The 20,845-nt window shown below is 36.0% G+C and overlaps 1 protein-coding gene across 8 annotated transcripts in view; it reads right to left on the minus strand.

Moving 5' to 3' along the window:
* Positions 1-20,845, minus strand: part of CDC42BPA (CDC42 binding protein kinase alpha) — a 329,925-nt gene that overhangs the window by 18,048 nt on the left and 291,032 nt on the right. For 4 of the 8 annotated variants that reach the window (XM_010381838.2, XM_010381872.2, XM_010381856.2 and 1 more), the window contains 5 exons: positions 18,771-18,868; positions 15,945-16,029; positions 9,652-9,775; positions 8,505-8,622; positions 3,344-3,529 (listed from right to left, as the gene is read on the minus strand). In XM_010381838.2, coding sequence (XP_010380140.1) covers positions 3,344-3,529; positions 8,505-8,622; positions 9,652-9,775; positions 15,945-16,029; positions 18,771-18,868 — 611 coding nt within the window. The remainder of the gene's footprint in view (positions 1-3,343; positions 3,530-8,504; positions 8,623-9,651; positions 9,776-15,944; positions 16,030-18,770; positions 18,869-20,845) is intronic. The other 4 variants (XM_010381864.2, XM_010381890.2, XM_010381881.2 and 1 more) reach the window with 1 other exon arrangement.

Consider the following 20,845-nt stretch of genomic DNA (forward strand, 5'->3'; position numbering starts at 1 on the left):
CAATTTGATGTGTTTCCTGCCTATTTTTTCTTCCAACATAATTTCTTTAACTGTTGATGATAGTGTATCATGCTGTTTTCAAATGCAATAGAACACCAAGCTAACTAGTTATTTTTTAAAAATGTTACAACTGTCTGCCTCATTTTACTGTTTCAAAAACACAATCTTTTCTCATTTTGGGCTCAGGAAATATTACTTTTTCTTCTAGTAGCTTAACATAGAAAATACATTAGAGAAATTTATTCACATACCTGCCATACATTGATAAACTTTGTGGTATGACTTATGTTTATTCATGACTTATGTTATTTAATGTTAATAGAAATCTATCTTACCTAAATGGTTTTAGAAGTTTCAGTAAGAGAAAAGGCCTAAATGCTTAAATTACATTTTACATATTTTACTAAATGTCCTCATACTTGACCTTTAAATATGGAAACCCAGGGGAACACTGTTGGTAGGCACAACGTCCTCTACACTCACCACCCTCAGGGTCCTCAGCTTTCGGGCTGACAGTTCATTTGTCCTGGTTATTTAGTAAGCATACGGTTCCCTAGCCTCAGTTCTTTAGTCATCACATAATTTCTTATACTGACTGCTATTACAATAACACTAAACTCTCCAGCACCTAAAATAGTTAGGTGCTGAAAGATATTTGCTGAATAAATAAATGGAAAATGAATAGATTATATCTGCAATCCCAATTTTCTAATTTGAGTATTGAGATTAATTCAGTTGGCAATGTAATTTCAAAATACGATCCTTTCTGTAAAACAGTGTTCAGTTAATACTGATTTGAAGTTACAGGTCTATGTTTTAAAGACACAAAGTAACATTTTATGCAAACACTTAAAAGATGACTGTCTTCTTTGCTATAATATGATCTAGGTTAAATAATTTAACATAGAATACAATGAAATGGGCATAAAAACTTAAGGCTTTTGAGGTTAAAAGAAACAAGCAATAAAGAAATGTACAAATGGGGCTAAAAAATATTTTTTAGTTATAATAAAAGTCTAGAACTGGAAACTGAGTTCCCAGGTGCCATGCAATTGTGAAACTCACTCCAAGGAGAGGTTAGAGCTCTGAGAAAGTTTGCAGCACTGAGCTTTCCTACATGCACCTGAAATGCCTGAGAAAAGGTTATGGCAAAACAACTAAAAAAGGGTCAAAGCCAGCACTCGGGAAAGCATGCATTAATACCACTTGAAAAGCTCCAAAGCATACATTTTGAAGAATCGCACATACTGAAAGTTGGCAACTTGTTGGCCCCAAATTTAACCGATGCCATCTACATGAATTTGGTTCATCTACCAAATCTGCATAGTCCATGTAATTCTTGGTGCATTATTTAAAGCAGATGCTTTTTTTTCTCTAAGAAAATAAAAAAAATTAAAACGGAAATAGTCAATGCTAGCAATTCAACAGTCACATTTACAGGAGCAACCCTGTAAGATGCAAGCAACGTGTGAACAACGCAGCCAGGAAAAGCTCAAAGGAGATGGGAATATCTGTTTCAGGCTATACATTTTGTTACTGTTTTTCTGTAAACCTTAGTATATATTGATGTTGCCCTTTCCTATAAAACAAACCTACCCTAGAATAAATAGCAAAAATTAAGGCTACAAAATATACCTGAAACTTAGTAACACCGTAGGCTGAAATAATAAAGGAATGACAAAAAAAAAAGTTTTGTTAAAAAAAAAGTTTATCATTCAGTCAGCTAGAGTTGAATACATTTCCTTATAAAGTGACAAGAAACCTAAGCCTCTGGTCCTTTCAAGGTACAAATATGCATAAGATTAGGGTAAGACTTTCATTTGATGGTACGGTATTTCTAGTTATAGATGACTAACTAAAGCAACATTTCCATAGTCTTTTATATGAAAAGTTATTATTTTTTTGAGACAGAGTCTTGCTCTATCACCTGAGCTGGAGTGCAGTGGTGCAATCACAGCTCTCTGTCACGTCGAGCTCCCAGGTGCAAGTGATCTTCTCCCCTCAGCGTCCCAAGTAGCTGGGTCCACAGGCATGTGCCACCATATCCAGCTAATTTATTTTTATTTTTTGCAGAAATGGGATCTCGCTATGGTTGGCCAGGCTTGTCTCAAACTCGTAGGCTCCTGATCCTCCTGCTTCAGCCTCCCAAAGAGCTGGGATTACATGTGTGAGCCATCCTACCCAGTGAAAAGCTCCTGATTAACAAATAACAAAATTCCTCTGGAATCCACTCCCTGCAGTCTAAGCAAACTAAGACTTATTTTATCATGGTTAATTTAATTTGGTCAGATAAGATATTTAAGTGATATAATTTAAATGTCAATAACATTTAAAACATTATAATTTAGAATAATTTTATAATATAAGCAAAAAAATAAACTTCCCATCCTATAGCTAATTTTCTAATTGGAAAATTTCTACATATATAAATACAAAAATTGATCTATTATTGTTGTAAGTTAGGGGACATTATGGGAAGTGATACATGATACAATTCAAACATTTTATTACCTGCAAAACTAACTTCAGAAGATGTTCCCTTGAAGTTACTGTAAGCATACACCACTTGATGGACATATGAATATTCAGCTTTAATGGCCACCAGCTCTCCACCCTACTGTAAAGCCACTGGTAGCAAAGCTACAAGCTGAATGGAAGAGACCAACAGCAGCTGCCACAATCCTTCAGAATACAGCATGCTTTCTAAATTTTCCTCTCTCTTTGCTTTAGTTTTCTTACCTTGGATCCTGGTTGGAATTACATGCATTTCAGTAACTCAAAGATTAGTATCTACTTATTTTTAGTATTTTTGTTACTCATTAATATAAATTTTTTAACTTTTTACTTCGGAGATTTTTAAGCTTTTCAAAAAGGGGTTTATTGTAGATAGGTCTGTGAATGGGCTCTACCACAGACTTTAACCTCACCAAATATAAAACATTTCACTGAATTGAATTGGTTATAGGGTAAGGAGCTAAAAAATTCAGAAATTCTGGGAGCCCTTTCCTGTTTGTTTTAATAGAATAGAGAGCTGTTTCTTATGATGGGAAAATCTTTCATTAAACACAGACAAATCTTCAATACTGTGTTTCAAAAATAAAAATTGAAATCTTTCCTATTCCTCCATCTTCTTCCTCAAAAGAAGAAACAAATGGAAATGGGAAAGAAAGAAGAGGAAGATAAACAGAGGAAGAGGAAGAGGAGAAGTTTGGCAGGAAAGAAATAGGCCAAAGGAAAAGGTTCACAAGATGGCACCATCTCAGCGTTGTTGCTTATTAAAGCCAAGCAAAAGGAAATCCATACATGGTTAGTAAAAGTTAACACCTGACTCAGCTGTTCATACCCTCAGAGTCATAAAGCTTGGTGTACCAGGGACAGAGCGTAGAGACGGGGAATATTCAGGGTTTATGGAATCAGGAGAGAGAAATTTTTCAGCAGAATTAACAGTCATGTGATAGATGTGTTCAAAGTTGATCGGAGAGGAGATCAGACCGGAGTGATGATGAGGGGATGGATAAGGGAAACCTGGCTATCAAAAACAAAAGAAAGATGAAAAAAGGCAATAAGGTGATGGAAATGGATTCACATTCCACACAACATGCACACAGAACAAATGGAATAGTATCTTGTATCAAAGCTGAATCCTTAATGAAATACTTTTAGGTCTCAGAAAGTTAAATTTTATAATACTCTTGCCAGTTACTTAAATAGCTGATTTGCAAAAAGATCATTCTTTTTAATAAAATTATTCTTTAATTAAAATAAGTAAGGAGAATTTGGACTTTCGGAGATACTAGACTTTCAGAGTTTACTCCAGTATTTTCTTATGTAATAACACAATCAAAATATGGCAAAAATCTACCAAACATTAAGGATAGAAAAAGCAAGAAAAAAGCAAGAAAATGAACAAGTGAACCTACAACAGCTTCTAAACAGATGTGTTATGAAACTGCTTCTTTAGAAATATAAAACCATGTAAAACCATTCCCTGATAATGAGTTTGTTTTTACTGATTTTATTTCCTTATAACAGTTAACCATGGAATATACTAATTATTGGTTTACCTTTAAGCAGCCCAAGCTTATTTCCATTTAGACACCCAAAAAGAACATGTTTATTTTCTTAAGTTAAAAATCTTCCCTTCAATGTTCAGGTATATTTTTAAAAAATGAAATAATATAATATCAAAGATATAGAAAAAAGCTTTTGAATCCAAGGACTAATTTTAGAGATAAAAGAACTACTTCTGAATATTCAGGAACCAACACTCAGTAGCCAGTCACCTTCTCTAACGGGAATTTTCAGGATTCAGTTCTTGAAGAACAGTTATGTTTCCAGAAAACATGATCCCTTCATTAGAGGCAGAGGGTGAATGGCATGTTGGAGAGAATGCTAACTGAATCCAGCATGGCATTCATGTTCCCATGAGCTGAGATGAACCTGCTTTGTAAAGAGATTGCATAAATTACCTATGCTTAAAAGAAAGGCTCCTATGTAAGATCATGTTTTTATTCTACAGATATGAATAAAATCAGTACTTCCTGAGGTTGTACTGATGTACATGAAACTTTGACTCTTTAAGCTCCAGGATGCCACTACGCTCGAAAATATATTTTTATTAACAATTTTAGTAATGGATAAAAAGCTAGGAGAAATGTAATGTGCTAAAAATAAATCTTCTAGAGGCAAAGTATTATTCTTGCATCTAAATTAGAGAAAAATTTGTTCTTTATTACAAATAGCAACCATGTATTAAAAACGGTAGATTATTTTAAAAATTCAAGAAAATGAATATAGCATCTATTTATAAGCCACACAAACCATCTTATATTAATTGCTTATATTGTCTTGGCTCACTTAGATACAAATAAAGGTTTGGATCTGATACAGGTATATGACTCCCTTAGCCTCACTGCCCCTTCCATACTCAAAAAGCGAACAATTCTGTTTCAAGATCATCTGGCACAAAAGCAACAGAATTAAATTTCTAAAGACATACAATACACTTTCTAAGCTTTTAAGTATTTCACAGGAAAGCAATACTGATGTGAATAAATTAAAACATAAAAATGTCTGGGACACATGCTCTTTGAATAGATGACAACATGTGGCTTTGGTATTTAAAAACTCATATATGTTAACATTAGATAAATTTATTTCTTCTTTATTTTATGAGACAGTTTGTAATCATTCTATTTCAATGGAAAGAACACATTAACATCTGAGAATACATTAAAATATCACAAGCTTTTCAACAGATATATACACAAGTACAGGCATGCTTATTATTATTTTCAGACACGCATATTATTATATTTACTAGTGTCTACTCTGAGATGAAGATGGTTCTGGGCACACAGTAAGAGCTCAATAAATATTTGTTATATGTTTCAATGGATGCCTATAAAAAAGCCTCAGGTTATATGTCCTTTGGTAGTGAAACAGAAAAAAGTCATGTGAAAATAAAATCTGCTTGTGAAGAACAGGAATTCAGACAGATAAAATCTTTGATGCATACTACATGTACAGGTGAAGAAACAAGTTTCAAAAATTTACACCAACTTCTTGTCTTGGAAATACAAAAGCACTTACATGATAAGAAAACATTAAAGCAATGAAAGGCACATTAAAAATGGAATTGCAATGAGAGGGCAAAAAGTCACTTGTGTTAAATGCCAAAAAGAACCATTATCACGTGTTAACAAAATTAGGTGACAACAAATACTAAAAATCAAGTAGTCTAATGATTCTGTGGAAAATGCTATCTTATCAATAAAGACTAGACCTTATTTTGAATAAAAAGTAAGATACAGATTTTTTCTTTTTATCTCTTTTTTTTTTTCTTAAAGTGGTGGAAGGAAGAGGGAAGAAAATGTAGAGTAAGGAGGGATCTCTGATATAAAAGTTCTTATAGTGTTTGAAATCTGACATTTTGGCATTAAGGTACACAGTCTTATTGGATACGAAGGCCTGAAAGAACTCTGGAACATTAGCAAACGGATTTTTCACCTGATAGCAGAAGGACACCAAGCAGAGTAACATTTTGTTAAACACTGTAATATGTGGGCTAGAATAGAATGTCTACAAAAATTTTCTATAATACTTCTAGCTACATTGTCAGAATGTATGAGATCAAAACATTCTTTTCTGTGTAGTAAAATGAAACAAAAGTGTAAGAAATTTCAATTTTAAAAGAATATCTATTAAAACCTTGTAACTACTGAAATAATTTTATATTTGCTGATGTTTTGTTTTGCAACTTATATATCTGAAATTTGTATCCTGCTATCCCTACATAATGCTAACTACATATTATGTATTGAAAAAACTACTAACTCAATTTAAAAAGTTTTAATTAGAATACCACACAGCACTTGACTTATCAAATATAAGTCATAAATATATTCACATTTCAGTTATCTATCACAACTTAAAAAAGTTCTTTAAGGTATTTTGTGCCTGACATTCCACCTTCCATAAGGAAAAACAACAGGCTTTGGACTCTATAGTTACGGTATGTTTACTTCTGAGGACCAGACTCAGGACTTTAAGCAAATGTTCCTAATGGGAAAAGAATGGAGGCAAATCTGGGATCTCACTCCCAGGAAAAGGTTGAAAAAAAAAAAAAGTATAGCTTTTAAACATGATAGAAAAGAATAACAGTTTTAATATTTCATGTGCTCGACCTGAAAAATTTTAAAAGTACTATATCAAGATAAGCTGTAATCTAGTTTTGCACTTTTTAAATATTTAGTCAGCAGAGCTAACCCTATTCCAAAAACCTTAGTGATTAATGAGGCTGGTTTGAACTCCATAAAGAAAAGTACATTACTATGAATATATGATAATATTTTGATATTATTGGTAATGGTAGTAAGAATGTCACATTCATTCATAAGCAAGCAGAGCCAGCTGATGAACTGAGATATTTACAACGAAGAACTCATACTTGAATGCAGATTTTTTTCTCTTCCTATGAAATAAATGCAAACCTCCCTTTAAAAGGTGTTTTTTTAAATTTAAAGAAACTTGACTGCACTCTGAACTATATTATCAATCAATTTCTGTCAGTAATAGATGTTTATATCTTCTATCACTGTAGTGTTGATAATGTGGTTTCATTAAGACAGATTTCCTTAGAGAGCAATTTGGGTCAAGATTCACAAATCATCTCCCAAATTGCCATGAAATATGAATTATATTTAAAATTCTGTGCAAAATTTAGCAGCTATCACTACTAATCAAAAGGGTCATTTTTAAAGTTTTAATAGTATGCTGAGAGAACTATAGTACTGAAATGTACAGAGCCTGGCTAATTCCACTAATATTCTTAATTTAAACATGACAAGTCTCAGAGCCTAATTTTCATATTGTTAGAATAGTTCTCCAATGTTGTACTTTTTTCTCTTTTTTTTGAGATACAGTCTTGCTCAGTTGCCCAATGCAAAGGCAATCATAGCTCCCCACAGCCTCAAACTCCTGGGCTCAAGTAATCTTCCCACCTCAGCCTCCCGAGTAACTAGGACTACAGGCATAAATTACAAAGCCCAGCTATGTTTTTATAGAAATAGGGTCTTAGTCGGGCTTGGTGGCTCATGCCTGTAATCCCAGAACTTTGGGAGGCTGAGGTGGGCGGATCACAAGGTCAGGAGTTCGAGACCAGCCTGACCAACATGGTGAAACCCCATCTCTATTAGAAATACAAAATTAGCCTGGCATGGTGGTGGGCGCCTGTAATCCCAGCTACTCAGGAGATTGAAGCAGGAGAATCGCTTGAACCTGGGCGACAGAGGTTGCAGTGAGCTGAGATCACACCATTGCACTCCAGTCTGGGTGGCAGAGTGAGACTCCATCTCAAAAAAAAAAAAAAAAAAGAAATGGGGTCTTGCTTATGTTGCCTGGGCTGGTCTTTAACTCCTGGCCTCAAGCAATCCTCATGTCTTGGCCTCCCAAAGTGCTGGGATTACAGGCATGAGCCACCACACCTGGCCTATGTTATACTTTTTCATGTACAACTGACCAGGTAATGTTTGTAACTGGGCAAAGGAAAAAGATTTAATTTCACAACTACTGGAGAGATGTGACCATTAATGAACAAGCTAATGTGGTTCTCTGGGAAGAAAAAAAAAAAAAGAGTAGGCCAAATATCTGTATTGATTTGCTAATATGTAGTTAAATTTTAGTGATTTGGTAACCACATTCCAAATTTGGTATAGAACCTCTCCAAATCTGGTAGTTTCTTCCTCCAACAATAGTAAACTTAGGCATGGGAGAAATTCTCCAACATGGAGCTAAATAAGAACTTGATTTGTTTGGCTTTTGATAGATGTCTAAATTTTGTGTTTTGTTCATCAGGTATGTCATCATGTATCTTAGACATATTGTGGTATACTGAGAGAAACATTTCCTCACTACATTCACATATCCTTTGAAGTTTACGCATAAGCCTATTTATATTCCCCCGACATCTGCACTTTTTTACATTCACTCTTAATTCCTCTTACCATGGGCAGATCTTTCAGGATCTGTATTCCATCTCCAGGACCCATGTGTGCTATGTGGTTAAAATTAGTTGGATTAGAAATTAATTTATTTCTCATTTCTGGATCTCGTAGCATTTCCCTGTAAAACAAAGCATCTGTTTAGACACTGTTTCCATAGTTAATTTACGTAGCTTAAGAAAAAAATTAAGCACACTTAATTTTCTTAATAAAAATACAACTGTTAAATCTCATTAATAAGAATATAATTAGAGTAACAGAATATACTCAATTAAAAATTTACTTCCTTAGAATGTTTTGTTTTAAATTTTAAATACAAGATCTTATGATTTTAGGTGGAAAAGTAGAGAGGGTTTTTTCAAATACTTAAGACATCAAAGAAGCTCTACTCTATTTTACATATAATTCTGAACATTTTATGTATCTCTTTAAAAATGATAACACTTAAGAAATGGTCTTGGCCGGGCGCGGTGGCTCAAGCCTGTAATCCCAGCACTTTGGGAGGCCGAGACAGGCGGATCACGAGGTCAGGAGATCGAGACCATCCTGGCTAACACGGTGAAACCCGTCTCTACTAAAAATACAAAAAACTAGCCGGGCGAGGTGGCGGGCGCCTGTAGTCCCAGCTACTCGGGAGGCTGAGGCAGGAGAATGGCGTGAACCCGGGAGGCGGAGCTTGCGGTGAGCTGAGATCTGGCCACTGCACTCCAGCCTGGGTGACAGAGTGAGGCTCTGTCTCAAAAAAAAAGGTCTTATATGTGACTGTAAATACTACAATCTTACTTCTGTTTGCTCATGAAGAGAAGTCTGAACTTCTTAGACATATACAGGTTTACTGAATGCACAGCTATGTCCTATGCTTATATTGTAGAAAGGTACACAATCCAAAAATATGACTATTCCATATACATAGAGAAGTGAATAAGGTGAATACAAATATGGTACTTTAATCTGGTGCATACTCACAATTTTGAGAATATTAATTAAAATGAGACAGAGAAGTTACATTCATTATTGCAGTTTTTGACACCACAGATGAATGAGATTTTCAGATACCCAATTTTCCTTCCAAATCAAATACAGTATCATGACCAAGTAGTCCTTCAGATGTACAAGCAGGCATGGATGATAGTACAGGTTAAATATCTACCTCCTCTGCTGCATCCTTTCCTCTTCTGGGACTCTGAAGGAATAACGCCGCTTATTGTTAATATTTCTAACCATTTGTTTCCGACTATTATCTGATGTTTCAGGAACTACCAGTTCGTCCCCTTCTGTTAAAACGAAAAAATACAAACGATAATGATGTTCCTTAAACTGTTAAAATGCTTTTCATCTATTAACCTCCAAGACAGTACAAACAATGATAGTACAAGTATATGCAATTCTGGTTTTTAAATGTTGTGTTGATAACCACAGTAAATAATATTTAACAGAACCTATATAAACAGATAATATGCTGAAAGTAAACATAGCTTACAAAATATACTTTCATTTTTACTTGATTATAAACATAGTATGGCATAATTTTACGAGAAGAAAACTGTACTTGCCTTGGTGTTCTGTCACTCTAATCAGCCACCCCACCCCACCCCAGTATCTCAATACTGTGTTTTCTCTCCCTCCAGGTATCGATTTCAATGGCTTAGGGTGTTGTTAAAGAGCTACTATTGTTACCCTGAACAGTAATCAGGCATAAATGGTAAATAACAATAACAACTATCTTTACATAATAAAAAAATTTCCTTTGCAAGGTTCAATCTATGAGACATGGAGTAAAAAAAAGCAGCTGTGCTCCCACTAACCTTCCTTTACAAAAGGTAAGAATCTGTCACTATTTCTCCTCTTTTGATCTTGGGGGTAGATGTTTAATCATATACACCTAGCAACCCAGTGACAGTCTTATCTGATGTCAGTTTTAATATCTAGAAGTAAACAAAACTGTCCGCCAGGGACTCCCAAAACATGCTGGGCTATGTGAAAAGAAGAAAAAAATAGACAACTGTATCCATATAACACAACAAAGGGTGTCATTATCTAAATAAGATAAGGAAAAAAAGGAAAGTTTAGAAGTTTTCAACACCCCAAAAGCTGAAGTGAGAAGGAGGAGGTGGGAGAAGTGAAATGAGCCTATAAGAAAATAAAGGTGATAATTAGCAAAAGTGCAACATGATACTCGTGGCATAATAATATGGCTTAGGCAGACTGCTTTCCTAATAATAAATATTTTAAAAATAGAATTATTATTATTTATTTATTTGAGGCAGGGTCTTGCTCTGTTGCCCAGGCTGGAGTATAGTGGCACCATCACAGCTCACTGCAGCCTCGACCTCCTGGGCTCTAGTGATCCTGCTGTCTTGGCCTCCCAAAGAACTGGGATTACAGGCACATGCACCACCATGCCCACTCAAAGAACAGAATTTTTGAAGTGAATGATAATGTGGGACACAAATTTGGAACTTGAGAATTATGAGGGTAAAGCAGGTCTTGGAGACTTAGGGTGGCAATGGGAGATTTTGGACAGGCAGAGGGCTGCAGGAACACTTCGACTCTTAAGAAATGACAGAGAAAGCAAACACAGAAAAAGAAAGAACCTCTTGAGATGTGATTTCCTTCCTTTGTCAAAGAAAAAGACAACTACATTAAAATTTTGTCAGGTCCCTCTTCTCCAAGATCTACGTCTACTCTTAGCCTAGAGTAGAAAGATGAAAAAGCACGGGAAGAGACAAGTCGGAATAAGTTTTGTCTTACAGACACATAGTGGGTATGAACACATTTATGACCAGCATAGTCACACACAGTGAGAACAGGGTGGAGCCAATCTTACAGAAATATGTGGAGTTCCTCTAAGAAACAGAATACAGGCATATGTTGGAGAAAGTGCAGGTTCAGTTTAGACCATATAATAAAACAAGTATCAAAATAAAGTAAGTCACACAATTTTTTTGGTCTTCCAGTGCATATACATTATGTTTACATTATACTGTAGTCTGTTAAGTGGGTAACGGTACATGTCTAAAAAAATAACATACATACCATAATTTAAAAATGCTTTATTGCCAAAAAATGCTAACAATCATCTTCACCTCCATGAGTCGTATTCTTGTTGATAGTAGGAGGGTCTTGCCTCAATGTGGATAAGCTGCTGACTGAGCAGGCTGGTGGTTGCTGAAGGTTGGAATGGCTGCAGCAGTTTCTTAAAGTGAGACAACAATAAAGTTTGCCACACTAACTCCTCCTTTCACAAAACACAGTTCTCTGTAGTATAATGATGCTGTTTGACATTTTACCCACAGTAGAATTCCTTTCAAAACTGGAGTCAATCCTCTCAAACCCTGCCTCTGCCCTATCACCTTAGTGTATGTAGTATTCTAAATATTTTCTTGCTTTTTCAACAACGTTCTTAACATCTTTCACCAGGAGTAGATTCCATTTCAAGAAACCATTTTTTTTTTTTTTTTGCTTACCCATGAGATACAACACCTCGTCCAATCAAATTTATCATGCGATTGCAGCAATTCAGTCTCCACTTCTAATTCTAGTAGTTCTTTTGCTCTTTTCACCACATCTGTAGTTATTTCCTTCACTGATGTCTTGAACCTCTAAAAGTCATCCATGAGTGCTGGAACCTGCTTCTTCCAAACTCCTGTGAATGTCGGTATTTTCTCCTCTTCCCATGAATCACACATGTTCTTAATGGCATCTAGAATGATGAATCCTTTCCAGAAGGTTTTCAATTTATTTTGCCCAGATTCACCTGAGGAATAACTATCTGTGGCAGCTATGGCCTTATGAAATGCGTTTCTTCAATGATCAGACTTGAAAGTCAAAATTTTGTCCATGGGCTACAGAATGGATAGTGTGTTAGCAGACTTAAAATTAATCTCTTGTACATCTCCATCAGAAATTTTGGCTGACTTAGGTGCACTGTCAATGAACAGTAATATTTTGAAAGAAGTCTTTCTTTTCTGAGCAGCAGATCTCAACAGTGGGCTTAAAATTTTCAGTGACATCCTGTAAACAGATATGTTGCCATCCAGACTTTGTTGTTCTGCTTATAAAATATAGGCAGAGGAGAGTTACCATATATATATATTTTTTTGAGATGGAGTTTCGCCCTTGTTGCTCAGGTTGGAGTGCAATGGCGCAATCTCGGCTCACCGCAACCTCCACCTCACAGGTTGAAGCAATTCTCTTGCCTCAGCCTCCTGAGTAGCTGGGATTACAGGCATGTGCCACCACGCCTGGCTAATTTTGTATTTTTAGTAGAGACAGAGTTTCTCCACGTTCGTCAGGCTGGTCTCAAACTCCTGATTTCAGGTGATCTGCCTGCCTCTGCCTCCCAAAGTGCTGGGATTATAGGTGTGAGCCACTGTGCCCGGCTGAGTTACTGTAACTCTTAAGGGCCTAGGATTTTTTCGAATGGTAAATGAGCACTGGCTTCAACGTAAAGCGAAAAGCTGCAATAATCCCTAACAAGAGTCAGCCTGTCCTTCAAAGCTCTGAAGCCAGACATTGACTTCTCTCTAGCTATGAAAGTCCTAGATGGCATCTTCTTCTTTATAGAAGTCTGTTTTAGCTAAACTGAATTTTGTATTGTTCAGTGTAGCCACCTTCATCAATTATCTTAGCTATGTCTTCTGGATAAATTGCTGCAGCTTGTACATCAATACTTGCTGTTTCACCTTGCATTTTTATGTTATGAAGATGGCTTCTTTCCTTAAATCTCATGACCCAAACTCTCCTAGCTTCTTTTCTACTGCAGGTTCCTGATAGCTCTCAGCTTTTATAGAATTGAAGAGAAAGCTTTGCTCTGGATTAGGCTTTGGCTTAAGGGAATGTTGCAGCTGACAGTCTATCCAGATCACTAAAACTTTCTTTGTAACAGCAATAAGGTTGTTTCACTTTCTTATCATTCATGTGTTCTCTGTAGCAGCACTTTTAATTTCTTTCAAGAACTTTTCCTTCGCACTCATGACTTGGCTAACTGTTGCAAGAGGCCTAGCTTGCAGTCTATCTTGACTTTCAATATGCCTTCCTCATTAAATTTAAAACATTTCTAGCTTTTGATTTAAAGTAAGAGATGTGCGACTCTTCAGTTGAACACTTAGAGTCTATTGTAGGGGCTATTAATTGGCCTAATTTCACTATTGTTGGTTTTCAGAGAATAGAGAGGCCCAATGAAAGGGAGGGAGACCAGGGAACAGCTGCTTGGTCGAACAGTCAGAACACACACATTTATCAATTAAGTTTGGCATCTTACATGGGCATGGTTTGTGGTACCCCAAAACAATTACAATAACTTCAAACTTGGATCACTGATCACAAATCACCATAACAGATAGAATAACAGTGAAAAATTTGAAATATTGCAAGAATTACCAAAATGTGAAACAGAGACATGAAGTCAACACATGCTGTTGGAAAAACGGCGCCGAGACTTACTGGAGGCAGGGTTACCATGAACCTGTGATTTGTAAAAAATGTACCTGTGGAGCATGATAAAGTGGCACACAATAAAATGGGGGTATGCCTGTATAAAACTAAGTATGGGTCTTGGAAGTGAAGTATCTAAAGCTTACATTTCATTAACTTCACGAGGTATCCATCTCTGAATGAGAATCACCTCTAAAACCTGAATATCCTTTCTTAAGTCATAATGGAATATACTCTTTAGCATAGACTCCTGCTATGTTCACCAAGAAACCTCTGGTTCCAAGACAATGTACCAATGCACTGAACCAGAAATCGAGCAATTTTGTGTATTCTAGTACTTATAACATAAAAACACACCAACAAAATAAAACAAAACCAACAAAAATAATCATAGAAAAACTTTTGATGGATTTTTTTTCAATAGTACAAAAGACAAATTTATTGGAGGAATATGGGGTAGGTGGGAGAAAACCATTAAGATCATAATTTCATGGCCAGGCGCTTTGGCTCACACCTGTAATCCCAGCACTTTGAGAAGCCAAGGTGGGTGGAACACGAGGTCAGGAGATGGAGATCATCCTGGCCAACATGGTGAAACCTCGTCTCTACTAAAAATACAAAAAAATTAGCTGGGCATAGGGGTGCGTGCCTGTAATCCCAGCTACTTAGGAGGCTGAGGCAGGAGAATCGCTTGAACCCAGGAGGCAGAGGTTGCAGTAAGCCGACATGGCGCCACTGTACTCCAGTCTGCCAACAGAGTGAGACTCTGTCTCAAAAAAAAAAAAAAAAAAAAAAATTCACTACCCCCAAATAATGGGTCTAAACATTTTAATGTGTTTTCTTGAAGCCAATATTTTTACTTGTATTTGTCCACTTAAATTATTTTAAATACTGGCCAGGCGTGATGGCTCAGGCTTATAATCCCAGTACTTTGGGAGGCTGAGGCGGGCGGATCATTTGAGGTCAGGAGTTCAAGACCAGCCTGGCCAACATGGTGACATTGTCTCCACTAAAAACACAAAAGATTAGCTGGGTGGGGTGGTGCACACCCATAATCCTAGCTACTCAGGAAGCTGAGGTTGGAGGATCACTTGAACCTGGGAGAAGGAGGATGCAGTGAGCCAAGATTGTGCCACTGCACTATAGCCTGGGCAACAGAGTGAGACTCCATCTCAAAAAAAAAATTATTTTAAATACATAATGTACCATAAATACATCCTCGCTAACAGACCTGCCACAACAGATCAGAAATTTACAAATACTTCTATTATACAGAAATTTGCTGTTATGACACAAAAATGACTTTATTATGTAGAAGAGGGCACTATAATAATATTTGTTAAAACTGAGACTTTAACTGTTTGGACACCCTGACAGGCAAACAACATTTAATTCTATGTGAGCAGTCTCCCTGGCATTTTATGTGTGGTATGTAATAACATGTGTGACAGTCTCACCTCAATATTTTGGTCACTGACCAAATATCCTCCCCTCCTGTCTGTAACACTCTGGGTCTCCATTCCCTCTCCTGGTTCCAGGCACTCCCGTGACTCTCCTCTCTTTCCTGCTTCTTCCTATGCTGACATCACCACTTCCGAAGTGCTAGGCCCTGTACACTGGCAGGCGATATGTTCCTGAAGACATATTCCTCAACTCTAGATGAGTGTTTATAATTTTAATGTTACAAATTTTGGTTAGGTTCTACAATATTGAAAATACAGAAGATATAATCAGCTACACTTTCTCTACTTATCCAGGTACTCCACAGAAAAATAACAAGGTACATCAGAATTAAATACTTACACGAGCTTGAACAGAATGACTTTTTGCTCAGTAATTTATTCTAATATATTAAGAATGTGACTGGTCAACATCATAGACTTAGAGTAAGATACACCTGTGTTGAAATCTGGACTCTGGAACTTACTATTAATGTGACCTTGGGCAAGTAGCTTAGAAATAATATTTCCAATGAAGCTATCGCTATGAATATATGTATCTTCTTACCTGCCATCTTATTTTTGAAATATATTAATCTAATGGTCTCCAACCCTAAAAGATTTAATGATCCTTCATTGTTTAAGGGTCGAACCTAAAATAAAAAACAAAATTAGTATTTCGACAAAACCTTTAAAAATTAAATTATAAAACGTATGTCCAGATTATAAAGTACACCTTATTAAGACTTCTTATCTACTTCAAAATACAGCCCTCTCAGAAAAATCAACAATAATTCTGACTGGAAAGGTATAATACTATCTAATTTGAACAAACAAACTTACAATGATAACATTTTAAAGGAAGGCTATCCTAGGCAAATGAACAAATAAGTAGAAGTACATTTAAACCTTAGACATTTTAAAGCCATTAATGACCAGTTATACTAAGAAGATATCAACACGGCTGATTTATGAATTCTTACTATCAAAAACATATGCATACATATGATGGAGATGGAAGGGTAGATCACTGGGGAAAGGAGGGACTGTCAATAAATAGTGATTGAGCAACTGGTTATATGGAACCAACAAAATAAAATCTCTACTTCACATCATACACAAAAGCATCAATTCCAATTGGATTAAAAACAGAAATGTAATAGGCTGAGCTTTACAATGTTTGGAGGTTGGGTATATACATTTAAAAAAGATTAAAAAAAGGTAAAACATTTGGAGGAGAATAGAATGTATATTATGACTTTAAGGTAGGAAAGAGTTTCTTAAACAAGAGAAAAAAGACAAACATAAAGGAAAAGAAAGATACATTTAACTACATTAAAATCAGTAACTTCTGTTCAGCCAAATACAAATGAATGAATAGGTCACAAAGAAGAAAAAGATTTACATATCCATTATTAGCCAGTATCCACAATGTATAAAGAATTCCAATAAATAGGAAAAATATGGCCAATCCAATAGCAAAATGAGCAAAAAGCATGACCAGGCATTTCATGGAAGAGGAAATATGAATGATGAATAAACATACAAAAGACTTTCAACTACACAGTTAGTTAGGGATATGCAAATTGAAACTTCAACGAAATACTACTCTGTAACCATTTACAAAACCTATGAATCCTGACAATGGAAAGTACTAGTATGTGGATAAGAATTCCTTTACGTTGTTGATGGGAGTACTGGTTGGTACAATTATTTTGGAAAATAATATGACACTACCTCATAAAGCTGAATAACTGAACTCCCTATGTCCCATCTATTCTGCTCCTAGGTATATGACTGAAACTCCTGAAAACTATTCCAAAAAACATATGCAGCAACATCACAATTGCAAAAAGCTAGTAAATAATTCAATGTCTACCCATCAGGAAACAGATAAGTTCACGCAACAGAATATTTTATAGTACTGAAAAGCAATAAACTACGGTATATGTAACAACATGAATGAATGAGACTCGGTGGATGAGTGAAGAAAGCAAGATAGAAAATGACTATATATTGTAACATTTTCATAAAACTCAAAACCAAGCAAAACTGAAAGAGATATTATTTAGGGATACTTAAATATGCAAAAATTCTGTATTTTAAGAAAAGCAAAGGAATGATAAGCACACGATGCAGTTTGCAGTTATATGAGTGATGTTTTGATTCTCAGGTTAGGAGGTAGGTTCATGAGTGATCAGTTTATTATTATCCTGCACAAAGGCCATCTATTTATTCTTTCACATATATTGCAAAAATTACACGATAAAAATCAAATGGGGCTGAGTGCAGTGGCTCACGCCTGTAATCCCAGCACTTTGGGAGTCAAGAGGCAGGCGGATCACTTGAGGTCAGAAGTTTGAGGCCAGCCTGGCCAACATGGTGAAACCCTGTCTCTACTAAAAACACAAAAATTAGCAGGGCATGGTGGTGTACATCTGTAGTCCCAGCTACTTGGGAGGCAGAGGCGGGAGAATCGCTTGAACCCAGGAGGCGGAGGCTGCAGTAAGCCGAAATCATGTCACTGCACTCCAGGTTGGATGACACAGCGAGACCCTGTCTCAAAAACAAAACAAAACAAAAAACAACAACAAAAAAAACCCCACAGAAAAGTAATAATGACCAGTCCAAATTTACAAACTAGAGTATATTTTAGTTGCTTCAGATAATCTGGCAGTATTTACAAGAGCTTTTTAAACTGCCATTATGATTTTAAATGGGAGCTAATTTTGAAATACCATCTCAGCGACTTTCACGTATTCTCTAAACCCTGTCCCCCAACTAATCATACATGCTATATATATATCACATCTATCTACATGAAACTATTGCTCTTCATTTTTGCAAACTAGCAGTTCTATACTTGTAAAAATTCTCTGTTATGGAAACATAGAATTATAAATTAAGAAAAATACTATGTTTTATTAGGAATATATGAAATCTTTATTTTTCAATTATGAGACACTTAAACAGTTTTGGTTCTAAGTTTAACCACTTTTCTAGCCTGTTAAATCTGTCCTCACAGGATTAAACACTGGGTGAATAACAGTTATAATTCATAATAATTGTGTAGTCTCTCAGAGCTCCTTAATCCAAAAGTGGAAGATAACACTGACATTTTATTTTAGGTTGTACGATATATTCTAGTTGTTCATAATAATAGCAATCATACTTTGCATAAACCAAATATAGTAAAATTAGTATGGTTTTAGCTAGGCCTAAGGAAATTAACCAACTTTATTTCTGTTTCTATTTTCTCACTCTTAGCTAAGTCCCAAACTGCCAATTACACATGCCACGAAATGTTGAGTTAATAAAAAAAAATTACTATGTAGTAATTTAGTGTTTTCACTTATACTCAGTTGGCTTAGCCAACATTTTAATGTTAAATTACCTTTTTGAGAGGAAGAGTCTGAATCCATTCCATGGAGTTCACATCAAAGATATCAACTGCATTTTCACTGTACACTGAGAGATATGGTGCATTGTAACCTGGGAGAAGAAAAGGAGGGGGCAGCTTGTGGATTACTTTTAACTATTAAACCCCAAATATTTTGAAAGGTCTGCACTAAATAACTGTAGAGTGGAATCCCACCCAAATCCTATGTGGCTATCATATAGTAGCCAAATCAAAACATTTTTGAAGCAAACAGAACATATATCGTAAATGAAGAACTGGCACACCAATGTCAGATTATATAGCCATTATAACAGAGACAGATTTTGTAAGCACCAGGGGTATACTATTTCCCTGCCCAACATGAGTTCTATAAAGGAATTTCATTATATTTGAAGTATTTGATTCCTAAAAGTAGTTAAGTTATTGACAGTGAATCAAACTTAGAAAGCAGAGAAATCTCCAGGTAAGTGTTCTAGTCCCTGTTAAGAAAGTATAATAAAGCACTGTAGCATAGTTACATGAATAGGGTAGATGCTCAATATATACTTGTTGAAAGAATGAATATCAACAAATGAATATCAACACAGGCAAAGAAAGATTCAATGGTTTACTTAAACTAAGGTTACAAAGGGAATTATTGGCAGAGCTATACAAAAAAGTCAGACATTCCAACTCTGACTCTACACTAGAATAATCGTAATTATTACCTGACTCAGTTACAAAACAGCATTTATTTTACTGATAAGAAAGAGACTGAGAGTGTGTGTGGGTTTGTGTTTTTAGAGATAAGGTCTCATTGAGTTGCCTAGGCTGGAGAAAAGTGGCATGATCATAGCTCAAGTGATCCTCCCACCTCAGCCTCCTGGGTAGTTGGGACAACAGGCATGCAACCACTACACCTGTCTAATTAAAGAAAATTTTTTATAGACACAGGTTCTTGCTATGTTGCCCAGGTTGGCTTAGAACTTCTGGCCCCAAGCAATCCTCCTGCCTCAGTCTCCTGAAGTGCTGGGATTACAGGTGTAAGCCACTGTGCCCACCTAAGACTGTATTTTTCAGAAGAAATACTAAAAATAGTTAATTCCCAAGATCTGCAGTTGAAAAGCTGGAAAGACAAAAACAACAACAATAACAAGAAAAAATAGTTAAACCTTTCATCCCAGGATGGAGGCTGGGGAAAAAATAAGTCTGGATGGGTAGAACTAGAGGTATTTTTCTTTTGTCCTGTTTATGCAGACTTTCTGATTTTTCTGTAATAAGCATGGATTGTCCTCCCAAACTTTCTTGCAATGAACCTCTAACCTTGACTAGACCCATACCCATAACTCCTCCTCCTATCTTGTTACAAACGAAGAGGTTTTTCTCCTCCTTTCCCCAAGTAATTCATGCACCTGTCTTCTGAATTTTGTCCTCTCTGGTCTTCTTGGCGGTCTTACTATATTTGCCATATAGACAACTGTTCCACATAGTTCCCTAGGGTTTTATTTCCCTTCAGTATTTTAACATGCTCAAGTATTTTTCATTAAAAACAAAACAGTATGGATGAAATACTTCTCCTATGTGGTTCTACAGAACTCTACTTCTGCTATCATAGCACTTACATTCTACTCCAACTACTTGCTTTATCACGAATCTTTTCCACTGCACCCATGCTCTGTGGGGGTAAGACTGTTATCTATTTTACTCATTGCTGTAACTCATATTCAATGGCACATATTCAGTAATAATTGGAATATTCAATAACCAAAGTATTCTATAATTAAAAGTATTCAATAAGGCTGGGTATGGTGAGTCAAGCCTATAATCTCAGTGCTTTGGGAGGCCAAGTTGGGAGGACTGCTTGAGGACAAGAATTCAAGACTAGTCTGAACAACTAATGAGATCATCTCTACAAAAATACAAAGTAAAAACATAAGCTGGGCGTGGTGGTGTGCACCTGTTGTCCCAGCTACTCGGGAGGCTAAAGTAGGAGGACTGCTTCAGCCCAGGAGTTGGAGGCTGCAGTGGGTTATGATGATACCACTGTACTCTAACCTGTGTGACAGAGCAAGACTCCATCTCTCTCTCTC

This window comes from Rhinopithecus roxellana, chromosome 8 (genome assembly GCF_007565055.1).
Source record: "Rhinopithecus roxellana isolate Shanxi Qingling chromosome 8, ASM756505v1, whole genome shotgun sequence".
Taxonomy (NCBI): domain Eukaryota; kingdom Metazoa; phylum Chordata; class Mammalia; order Primates; family Cercopithecidae; genus Rhinopithecus; species Rhinopithecus roxellana.